The 12539-nt window shown below is 37.4% G+C and overlaps 1 protein-coding gene across 3 annotated transcripts in view; it reads left to right on the top strand.

Moving 5' to 3' along the window:
* LOC756550 (microtubule-actin cross-linking factor 1) overlaps positions 1–12539 on the top strand; it is a 68495-nt gene that overhangs the window by 19255 nt on the left and 36701 nt on the right. For 2 of the 3 annotated variants that reach the window (XM_001195605.4, XM_011676857.2), the window contains exon 2: positions 9744–9943. In XM_001195605.4, the coding sequence (XP_001195605.3) occupies positions 9744–9943 (200 nt within the window). Of the gene's footprint in view, positions 1–8038; positions 8266–9743; positions 9944–12539 lie in introns of those variants that run through there. The other variant, XM_011676851.2, reaches the window with a different exon arrangement.

The following is a 12539-nucleotide window of genomic DNA, read 5'->3' on the forward strand; positions in this document are numbered from 1 at the left end:
TGTTCAGATCCAAATTACAGAGCTGTCACCCCTTTATAAGATTTTTTTATACTTCCCAAAGATCTTTTATTTTCCAGAACTTAAATTGATTTCTTTCAAAACCAGTCTAATGGGCAGTTATTTATTCCTGCATCCAGTGAAATGCTTGTTAATATTTAGCAATAATCCTTGACTATCCAAAAATGATTGTACAAACCAGGTCAGAAAACTTCTTGCATTCATCATATTAACAAAAGATGATCTAATTGTACATCCCACAGAAATTTAGCCTTAGGCATTTATAAACAATTTGAATTGTATCGGTCCCTAATTCTATTATCCATTGTGAGAGTGATATGTTTTTAATCAGATCAGTGCACTGATGATGGTACTGTTTTGCTGAAAAACAATCATTTTGGCTGATGGCGAGTATTACTGTGAATTAATCTCAATTTAATCCAACTAAAATTCATACCTTATAAGCGTAGAAATCCATCTTGTGGGGGAGGACACTTTCTGTATATAGAAAAAGACAGGTTATGATGACCCAGACGTCAAAGATACTCTGAAATAAGAGACTAGCTGCCAAAACAAATTGTGATGGGTAGACTGTGTCCTTATCAGACCCTCCAGCATGACCTGTCACAACTGACCTTAAATGACCCATTTATGACATCAGAGGTCTGACCATGGACTGACCCAATGGGACAGACTTGACCCTGTTCAAGGCCGCAACAGGTGGGAAGCCCTTGGACCAAGCCCTATGGAATGAGGGCTGATGTTAGTCTAGGTATTCAAACAGTTTGATGTCATTGTATAATAATAAAGGAGACAATTTGATGTAATGATTAGACTTAGTGATTTTTGTAAGGCATTACCCTGAATGTGAGTTAAAACCCTTCCAACTACAAACAGATTTCATATACATGTATATGTTGTACTTATTGGTTTTCTCTTTGTAGTATCATTTCATTCCCCTTGTGATCTGTCACTTTCGAAGCAATCATGTGATGAGAAAGTGGTAGCCTGCTATACATACATGTATTCCCTTGCATCATCAATATTGCACTACGGTATACTGTTGGCCTGCTCTGTGAGCACAGTCAACATACATATTCTTACAGTCAACATGCACATTCCTAGATTGGTTCTTATCAGTGTAAATGATCAGTCTCATGTGCATCATAATGTATGCATGGCACATACAGATATGAATTGGAGTCAAGTTACAATTGTCACTTCATTTGGATCTTGTTGGACCTTGGGAATGATATTCCAGTGTGTCATGCTGCTTGAATATTTTCTAGATGTTATGATATCTGGGCCCTGTCTCATGATAGTTGTTATCAATAACAAATGCTATTACAAAAGTATTAGATTCTGTGATAGATTGGTTCTCAGCCAGTCAGAGGCCACAATTTAAGTAGCTTATAACAGTTATTGTAACTTGTTATTGACAAAAAGTTGTTTTAATGAAAAAGGGCCCTGGTACATAATGTCTATAGAGACCCGCCAAAAACCAAGGGAATGGGCCTCTCTTCAACAATATATGTGCAACGTCTCACAGATTTGACCCTGTACAATTCAAAGGGCTAGACGTCAATTGTGGCCACTGGTCTATATCTATACCTTGAATATACCTTGAATATACCTCGCCATTGCGGTGATGAAGATCCAGTAGATAGTGTACGTGGTATGGCAGGGTTAAGGGGGTACCATGGGACCCATTTAAAAACCCGGTTTCTGGACAGGTATTTTCCCTACAGTCTTGTTGTATCATAAAGTGCTTTCTAAAAGTAATCGGTTGTAAAAACACTGGGAATACACAGTGAGTGATTGCTTCATCAAGCTTTCTTGATGTAGCTTAAACTAAAGTGAGCCACAAATAACAATCTCAGTCTGAAGTATGCTGTCACTAAGAGAAGACATATCCTTCAAACCAAGTAGAGGTTTTTAAAGTTCTTTTGTTCTCTTTTCTTCTTCTTCTTTTAACATTGTTTTTTCCCCTCTCACAAAAATAAACCTTTCAACTGTGTTTTACATCTTAAAGCACAAATCAAATAAGCTGTGTTTTTACTTGGGGGACTACATGATTTATAAAGCAGGGTTAGGAGTAATAGTACTAAATTTATGTAGGCTTTAACATTTACAAACATACACATAACTGATGCATTATTGTACATTTTCACTAAAAACCCTTTCAACTTGATCTGTAAAAAAAGTGATAGAAAAATGTGTAAAACTTGAGACTAGCAAGCAGTTCATTATGAATTCATATGTAAACACTGCCTCAGTTTTGCATAAAAGAAACATGAGTATTCTCCTGTCATTTTGACATTTCCAGGTGTTCAGTAGGCACACCTTGCTTATTTTCACATCATCATTATTCCTGTAATAATATATTACTTCTCAATTTCATTCATTTCCTTTCTTTCTTTTTCTATGGAATGTACAACAAGCCCTTCAGCAATTGTTCAGAAATCTTTAATAAATATTTGCTAACATACACCTACAAATAGACGGTGTTTTGATTGAAAATAAGATCTTGCGCATGCATCGTCGTGTTTGTGTGTGAATGCACCGATTCCTCATGAATTGATTCAAAGTCATTCAAGCACTTCTCCGTGTTTAGCAGGAGCTGACATAACATAACATTGTATTGTTATTTCTGTTACAACCTACTTTTATTTATTGAAAATATCATGATCTAATTTAAACAGGACAGACCTACATCTGTTTATGGGGTAAAAATACATAATTTTGCTGTTTCAAATCCCTGACTCCAATGATTGAAAGGTAATAATGTCATCATCATACTAGTAATTTTTTTCCTGGAAATATCTCAATCTAATTCAAACACAACTTGTTGTGTGTGAGTTAGATCTATCTATTTGAATTGTCTGATTCCAGTAGTGCTTTATGATGATAATACATGTAATCATTATTATGTTAGACTTCCTCAATATTTAATGCAAATGAAAAGACCATGACCTAATTCAAATAGGAACTTGTATTCCTTATCTAATTATACTTTTGCATGACACACATTTTCATTTTCAATAGAGCACATAAAACATAAAAGATATGACTGTGAGGCAATCAGAACATGTCAACTAGCTCTTGTCCTTCAGATTGTGCCTAAAAAAGCAGGTTCCACACAGACTTTTGAAATATAATTAGCCCATCTATAATGACAGCTCAATTTCCTTGCCCACAACTTGTGATTCGTGGGCAGGGTTTATTTATAGGGAGAAAATTGAATTAGAGAGAAGTAAATTCACCTTATAAGGGCTATCTCTCAAATGGCTTTAAACCTGAGAATAAATCAATGCCAAAGACAAAGTTTGCAAAATAATGCCGGGAGTTTCATGCACTGTGAAGAATTTATTTCATCTTTCAATTTGTGATACTGAGTCGAAATACGTATGACATTGCAATATATATCTTGAATGAATTCAATCGTCATTTAAAAAACGAATCGACACAGCTGGATTTTATAGATTATTGCAAATATATCCTGAATGATTGAGTTAGGAATAGTTAAACGTTCTATCAACTTGTATTTATAAACTTCAGTGTGTATCATGAACTATATTTCTTATCAAATTCAATGTGCAAAGGCTAATACAATGTCTAGACATTCACAAAATGCATATATTATTGAACGTTTTTGAAACCTTTTATGTGTGTTTACAAAAGAGGTATATTTGCCTTGTACTTTGATATGTACCTGGTAATCAATCAATATAAACTACCATCTGCTGGTATACTTGATTGCATATTTCATTGTACACTTTGAAGTATATTCAGCATTGGCATGCAAAATGTGGTAGAAACAGGTGTCTGTTCCAGTAGAATTTCAGAATCCAGGGGTTTTGTTTGATTTAATTTATGTGACTAGATCAAACAACTGAATATATTCATACCCTCTAAATAAATGTATGAATATTAAAGAAAGAAATATTAATGAAAGGTAATGATTCCTTGCAGCATAAAGATATGAATTTGTTAGATCAAATATGGATTTATCTACCGGTAAACATGAAAAAGCTGACCTCAATTTCAGTTATCTATATTTTTTTTTCATCTCTATTTTCTATTACTTCATATATTTTCTGCTTTGAAATAATTGTTCCACAAAATCTGTCACCAACAGCCATTAATGGATCAAACAAAACAAAAAGCGAGAAGAAGAAGAATTGTAGTGACAGAATTGTTCCCAAGAAAGTGATCTGACTTGTGAATATATAGGAAAAGAAAACTCAGTGATTCAATTGACCGGCATTGTGATAGTGGAAGTGCTCCCTCCCCCGTCCATCGCTGATCTGTTAGATGTCACATGCATACCCCCACACATGCATACCCTCACGCATTACTCTGAACTGTGGAAAGTGCATCATTTCAGTCAGCAATTAGGAGGATGCATGATTCTGTTAAAAAGGGGAGGGGCACAACTATTAAAGAAAACAAAAACTGACAAAATGACAACAAAAAGTTTATCATATATTAAAGGTTCATTTTGGGTTTACAATTTGAAGGGGCCACAGGAATACAGTTAGCTTTGTTAGACTGCACATTTCATTAATGTATGGGGGGGGGGGGGGGTGTTCCCCCTGAAATCCACCAGAGGCAGTCAGGATCATCATGATGGCTGTAAGGCAATGTATTTGGATCATGGCAGGCTTTGACTAGACTTAGTGTAATGAATGTGCCTGATATATTTATTTGGAATTCGTCTATGCCATGTCAGAAAAATGTTCAGATAAACAGATGACTTATTAGCATTGTATGTATGACTGTCAATGTACATGTTTGATCAGATGCTCGGTATCCACATACTCTATGTTTTCTGGCAGAAAAGCTATTTAATAGAGCAAAACAGATAAGAAGAAAATAAATCGAGGCTGTACAATCTTCCTAATTTGCATGTTTAAAAAAAATACATGTATTTATCCAATATCCAAGCACATATTTATTTTGGATGCCTTTTCCATGAACATTTCAAGTTTCCCCTCTAGGTCTACTGCAAGTATAATAGGTTTGTTTACATATTCATTTAAAATATTTGTATTATATATATATATATATATATACCGGTAAACAAATTAAGATACAAATCAATTTCTGTAAATGTGTCTCTTATCTGTTTTCATGCTCGACAAATCATTAGATGGTATTTTCTGGAAGAGCCTTTTGTCTGCATGATTTAAAGGAGTCTGGTCCATGGTGAAATGAATAGGCTTATATGTCTTTCTTTTTACAGTACAGACAGATAATAGTCTAAGGAAACCTCTGGCGGATGAGTCTAATCATCCTACTGTGGGTCACAGTGGGTTAAACCATGTGGTCTCATTCCTACCATTCCATGTGTGTTAGTTTCATGTTCTACCAGTCTGATACCAGACAAGCTAGACTGCCCCCGTCTGCATGAGGAGGGGATGCTAAGGGGTGCCACAACTCTCCTTTTTTCTCCTTGGTGGTTATGAAGTTGGAAGTTAAATGGAGATGCTAGGCATGTTACACACCCTTCTCCTCCCCTCCTCCTTCTCCTCCCCTCCTCCTTCTCCCATCCTCCTTCCCCTCCCCTCTTCCTCCTCCTCCTTCTCCTCCATGGCAACTGCATCACCTGTCAATCATCACTGGTCTATCAGTTAATGAAGATGCAGCATTCATGTAGACCTTTAATACAAAGTTTTCATTTACAGTGTAGTGTCTGCTAGTATAATACCAAAAGATACCAAGAGATACCAAGAATCTTGCCTACCAATCCCCACCCCCTCTTCCAGATATTACCCATAGCCCATCGCCCATCAATCATCATCATCACCGCTCATAGCATGACAGCTACACGGTCACTGCAAGTGTGCAAATGTCACATGCAGTCTGATGGGGCATCGGTTTAAGGAGAAAGATTTCTGTTGAGATCTTCTCGGTTCTTTAGTGCATGTGACAGGTAAACATCTGTAATAGACCAAGTCCAGACAGTAGATTAATGCATTCCTTCATGATCTGCAATGTAGTCGTGGACCTACATGGTTATGAGAGACGGAGACACTCACAATGATAAATGAGTAAATGACCCTTGATGACCCCTTGTCTTTATTTATATTCTGTATGTAGAACCTCAACTGCACTTTCGTGTATGCATGAAACTCACAAATTGCATTGGTGGTCCAGATTTGCAAAAGTATCATGCCATGGAATCATCGAATTTACTTTGCTGAATTTTTGCGATTTTTTTTAATTGACCATAAGTTTCTACTTTTACAGCATATCGTTGTATTCCTCAGAGTTATTAATAAACATGTGGGCCTGAAGGCCTTCTCTTTAAAAATCCCCTCCCCCTCCCAGAAATAGCACTGATATAGTACCGGAAGTTCCCAAATTGATATCAGCTTCATGATGTGTATTATCATAACTTTGACATGCACTTTGATAGATTTAAACAGTTCCCATCATATTCTATCAGACATGATATGCCCCTGCTCTTATCTTGTCACAACTTGCTCTTCTCCATCTCCCCCGCATCCATCTGATACCAATACCACGGGCGGGATGCGTTCCATGGGTGATAGCATCCTCCTATCTTCTGCTCCTGCTGGCCGGTGTTATCGCCCTGGTCAGCTGCATGGCATTTTTCAGATGTTTGGGATCTGTTAGCAGCCTGTCCGTGTCAAATATTATCTTGTCAATTAACCACAGTTGTTGAATGGACAAAGCCTGGTAGCTGGAATAGAGAGAGGATGAAATATTAAATTTTACACAGCTTATGTTGAAGGATGTACATGTATATCCTGTGTGTATCATCATATTGGAACAGGAGATCCACAAACTTTACATTGTAATCTCAAACTGGAAAGCATTTTACTTTCGATGCACAACTTCAGTATATTGGAATGGAGCTAAATTTGCTTGTCGATTAAGATTGATCTTTGTGTTATCTTATCTCTCTGTATTTGCTATTTTTGGAAAGCATCATCATATTGTGAGCATATAGACTTGTGGTAGAATTGGAACATCTGTTCAGATAAGGTTTCACTGTGTACACAGGATCCATACTAATGGGGATATCATGGAATAACTTCAGCATATTTAGCAGGAGCTTGTGGTTTTGATCAAGTTTTTTGTCTCCCGTGATCATCCCTTGTGAATCATTTTTTGAGGATTTCTAGTGGATGAAGGAGCTATGAGCTTGTTCATGTAGCTTTATAAATTAAAGCAAAGCAGCAATAACAAAGAAACAAATAAAAGAAATACAAAACAAAACAAAATAAAATGAACAAACAACATAACCATAATTAATATGCTGTCATACACATAATAACACATTAGCATCAAATTCAATAATTCAACATATAAAAGTGTATGAATCATGTTTCTGTAGAATAGATATGAAAAAAGCAGTTTGGTTAACACAGTGTACATGTACTATCAGAATTGGACCATAACAAAAACAAAATCTTTCCCATGGATTCAGGATTCAATACTGCAGCAATGCTGTAATAAAACTATAACAGTAAACGTACATGAAACAAGGATTCTTTTAATGGAAATACATTGTAATTTGTTGTTGAACTAAAACGTAAAATTACTTCTCACTTGTAAAGGTACTGGTATATTTGACTCTTCTTTGCTACTTCAAACAGACATGACAGAAAGATTAAAAAAAAAATCAATAATCCCTTACCCCACCCAATTACAAAATAGCGTACTCCTTATTGGCTTTCCTGTGCTTTTGTTAATGTCTTGGTCCCTGGAAAGTAGACCCCTGCTTTGTTATTGTACTTCTTCATCATTGCATTCCTTGATGTAGTTGGGTGAGCTAAAAAGGACTTCTTTTCAATAGCAATCTATAAGATAGTTATGCAACACTTGCAATAATAGGAGGTAGGTACTGTACTAGGTTCTTTAATCCATGGTCACAATTGGCCGTGTACAATTATCCCCGATTGATTTCGCAGAAAACCCTTGCGTCCAATGCACGTGCCTGCACATTTATATCTAGCCACGCATGAGCATGCAACAGGTACATGTAAGGGCCCTTTGGACATGTCAAGTAAACTGTATGTGGTGCCATGATGTTTGATGAATGCAGGTGACACGTGCGGCAATTGTACTCCATGCTAACCTACCGCAGGGGCCTCTTGCGTACATCGCACAGGGTTTTTACGGTGGTCTCCAAGAGCCCTGTAGCATGTGCACAGCCATACGGAGCCGTAACGCATCGCACGTTAGTTGCACGGCGCCTGCATGAGGGTTATCATTTCGGCTCAAGATTTCATATAGGTAAGGGGGAAGTATATGTTCTTGAGCGGGGTGCAAGGCATCCAAGAGGGATCGTAAGAAGGATGTGCAAAGCCCAGGAGTTGGCCTACGGACCCGGTCCAAGCTGCGGATCCACACCCACTTGCAAAAAGACGCACGGCTGGTTGTGACCAAAGCAGTAGAGATTAACCAGAACCTACTGGTATTTTGGGATGGGGGTCATCTGGAATCTATAATTGCATTTTGATTGTCAAATGTAGAAAACAAGCCTACCTGGATGAAAAGAAGAAAATCCTCCCTTTATTCCTTTTTTGTTATTCTCTTCCCAGCCATCCTAAGGGCTTAATAATTTATATGCAAATAAACATTGATTTTCTTCTCTCTAGTACTTCTTGGAAATGCTGAGGCAATGAAATGAAGATTCCTTTCTGATCTCACTCCACTTATGACTTATCCACTGTCCATTTAACCCATTCAGTGTAATATACTGAATATCTCTTTTGTTGCCAAAGTAAGTCCAGTATAATTATTTCAAGGAAATGTCCTTCAAGAGTTACAGAGGCATATGGTTATGTAACCAGACTCTGTTTAAAATTTTAAAAAAAATCTACAGACCTAAATATTTGTGTTTTGAGTTTCAAGCCATTGATCTATTGTTTAATATTAACTTCAAAACTACTCAATGAGATGGAAAAAAGTGGGAAGATTGAATTCTACAATACAAACAACACAAATACATATAAATGTACATTTATTACATTAAAACAAAAAAACTCTACTACTTCATACCCATTCATAAGATTACACTTGGAAAATATGAAAACATGAAAACATATTGACTCCTCATTGAATACACAGATATGTACCATGGTATCTAAATTTGACATTTGAATACAGTACAGAAAAAAGTAGGAAGGAAAGCAACATTGAAAACATTCTTCAGGATGAGCTATGTTATCATTTGACTTCCAGCACCCTCTATGATATACATCCGCAAAACTTTTTTTGTCCAGAGAACTTGTGTACATTGTATGGTTTGTCAAAAGGAGTATTGGCAACCGAAAAATAACAATGTAACATTCTCTGACTGGCAAGCTAGCACCATGAACAGTATCTCCAGAGCCTCGTCATACTCTTGAAAACACTTTCATTGATGCTGTGTAACCTATGATGTGATTCGACAATGCCGTTTATATTTGAAGAGTTCTTTGTGCTCTATTTCATTCCACTCATTCTCCTCTGCATTTGTATCATTTTTGCCCACTATGTGAACCTTCAACATCGCACACCGTCACCGCCCTCTCAACCTTCCAAACCGTTCTTCTACACCTTCCTCGGATACTCTCCGGAATTCCCGACATCCTTGCCGCCTCCGAACGTGCACACCGCTCCAAAACAACCACCACCACTATCACCTGACCCGGCGGGACGATCTGGGCCTCATCCACCTTCCACGCCACCTGATGCTTCCTTACGCTCCGCGTTGGTTGGGGATACAGAGGAGAGATGGCTAAGGTTACAGGAGAAAGCCAAGCTGAGGACACAGGACTTGGAGAGTGCTATCAACAGCCTGAGTGACTTCGAGACGGCCCACAATCGTCTCAAGACATGGCTGGGAGAGAAGGAAAGGATGGCTTCAGTTCTTGGACCCATCGGTGTGGAACCAGGCATCCTAAGGAACCAGAAACTCCAAGTAGAGGTAATGGCATTTTTTTTAAATTTTATTTTTATTTTTTAAAAATCTTATTTGCAAGTTCATCTACCCAAGTACCCTTTGAATCTCTGGTACTGCTTTGACCAAGTAATCTTTTCAGGAGATTCATGTGATTTCGTCCAATAAAAATAATATAAATGTTGATACGTGTTTATAATGGAAGATGAATTTATGTTGTGTTAAAACTCTTAATAGACATGTATGTATCGTGTAATGGAAGTCCTTTTTTTTACCTGTGTCATTAAATGCTTTTGTATTACCTCAACTTTAGCATGGGTTTCAAAAGATACGAACCTTATCCTTGAGAGACATACAATTCCTCAATTGCTCTTGACTCTGTGAGAGTTTACAAGGTCTATTGCTTGGTCTGAATACAGATCAAAGCACTCCCCTAGACAAATACTCTTCCAAAGATGTACTGCACACATGCTCAAGCTCTTGAAATCCCACCTACAAAACCATTCCAAACTTTCAAAACAGTTTCTATTTGCAGGATGGTCCAAAATGTAAGTGGGACATGGGGATTATTCGTAAGAGTAAAGTTGAGGCACTTGGAAAGGGGTCGAGATGCTGACATTAGATTGCTTGAAATGGCCATGTTAGGAGTTAACAATCTTGAGGAGTTTCCTGTCCAATTTCCTAAGTCTCTTTTCCATTAGACCAAGAAACTTGAGGTTGAAACATTAGACCAATTGGTGCTTTTCGAGAAAATTGTTTAAATTTGAAGTTCCCCCGTCTTCATACCCCAAGTCCAATGATCCCTGTTTGCTCTAAATACAGAGCATGAGTACCCAAGTCAGAAGTGTGTTTTCCCAGTAAGTTGGCCAAACACATGTTGCAGACTCTTTCATGGGTAATACATCCAGAACGTGCCACCCTTTCTCCTGCTAGACTCACAGTGAAGTAACTGACTAAATATATCTATATCCTAACTTTGAAGCAAACCCACATGTAGCAACAAATAGTCTTTGATGGTGTTAATTTTCTAACATCAGAATTATAAATAGGGTGTTTGAAAGCTGGAGCTAATGGAAACACGCCTGAAGTGGATTTCAAGAGCACTGTTCCAACGACCTCTAATCACTTTGTTGAATTAGGTGCTAATCCATTGTATGGCTTGATCCAATACCCACATAACTGTTTTAATTCTTGGGATTACACACCTGTGTTTCCTGTGGAGAACAAAAGCATGGCGCAGTTATATTCATGAGGACCTTGTAATTAGCCATTCATAGACACCTCTGAAGAGATGTGAGAAAAATGGAACCTTGGAAAGAACAGTCCTTCAGAGCATTTGGAGTATAAAGAACTTTCCCTTTAGTATGCTTGTACATACATGTACATATATATAATTATTATAAATAACCTAAGCTTCTATAAAGAAAGGAAGAAAGAAAGAAAGAAAGAAAGAAAGAAAGAAAGAAAGAAAGAAAGAAAGAGAAAAAAGTTTAGGTGAGTCACAATTTTTCAACAGAATTCTTGAAAAGACCATTGCCCAACTGTGAGCTTTGGCTCAAACTATCAAGTTTCACACAGGCAAATATTGACTCATTTTCCAATGAATAAACAACAAAAATGCCTTGAGAGTTACAATTTTCTGTATACACTTGGTGAGGGTTTACACAAAATAAAGTGTCAATATTTTTTTAAAAAGCAAACTCTACTTTCTACAAGGGATGGAAGGGTATGTTTCTTGTATTTTCATTGTATCCATGGTAACCAAAGTTGAAATCTGGAGATTTTGAAGTGTATTGTAAAGAAGCTCTCAAAGACTGAGTATCTTATGTATATATACATTACCGCATGCACCAAAGAATGTGATCATTATCTAACAGGGTTAGGAATAAAGTCCCATGGTGATACATGTCGAATAGTACATTACATGTATATGTGGTATGCTTTGATATAGATTTCTACATCTATCCCTCTCTCTACCCCCTTCTATCTCTCTCCCTCTCTCCTCTATATCATACTTTATGTACCTCTCATGCTCTGTCTTTCTGTTTCCGTATCTCACTTTCTTTCTCTCCCTCTCTGTCCCTCTTTCTTTCTTTCTCTGTCTTTCTCTGTCTGTCTTCCCCCCTCTCTCTCTCTCTCTCTCTCTCCCCCTTTCTCTCTCTCTCTCCCCCTTTCTCTCTCACTCCCCCTTTCTCTCTCACTCCCCATCTCTCTCATTCCTCTCTCTCTCTCTATCTCTCTCTCTCTCTCTCTCTCTCTCTCTCTCGCTCTCTCCCCCTCTCTCTCTTGTTCTCTCCCACTTTCTTTTTCTCATGTGTATCCATGATATCAAGTAGAGAAAAGAGAGGACCGTCAAGTTAATATTGAATGAATACCAAAGGATATATATGTTAATGTACATTTAAACACCTCTCTACCGGAAAAGGACATACATGTACTGGTACATGTATTAGAAATAACTTGCATACCTGTATGCAATAGCCATGTTGTGATTTGATATAGAATGTTGTATGTTTTGTTGGTATTCATGTGTGTAGGTCCTGCGAGAGGAGTTCTATGCCAAAGAACCACTAATGGAGGAACTTTTAGCAGCATGTATCTTGTGTGAAATGGAGGAATTTGA

Source organism: Strongylocentrotus purpuratus, unplaced genomic scaffold, assembly GCF_000002235.5.
Source record: "Strongylocentrotus purpuratus isolate Spur 01 unplaced genomic scaffold, Spur_5.0 spur5_scaffold_13, whole genome shotgun sequence".
Lineage (NCBI taxonomy): Eukaryota > Metazoa > Echinodermata > Echinoidea > Camarodonta > Strongylocentrotidae > Strongylocentrotus > Strongylocentrotus purpuratus.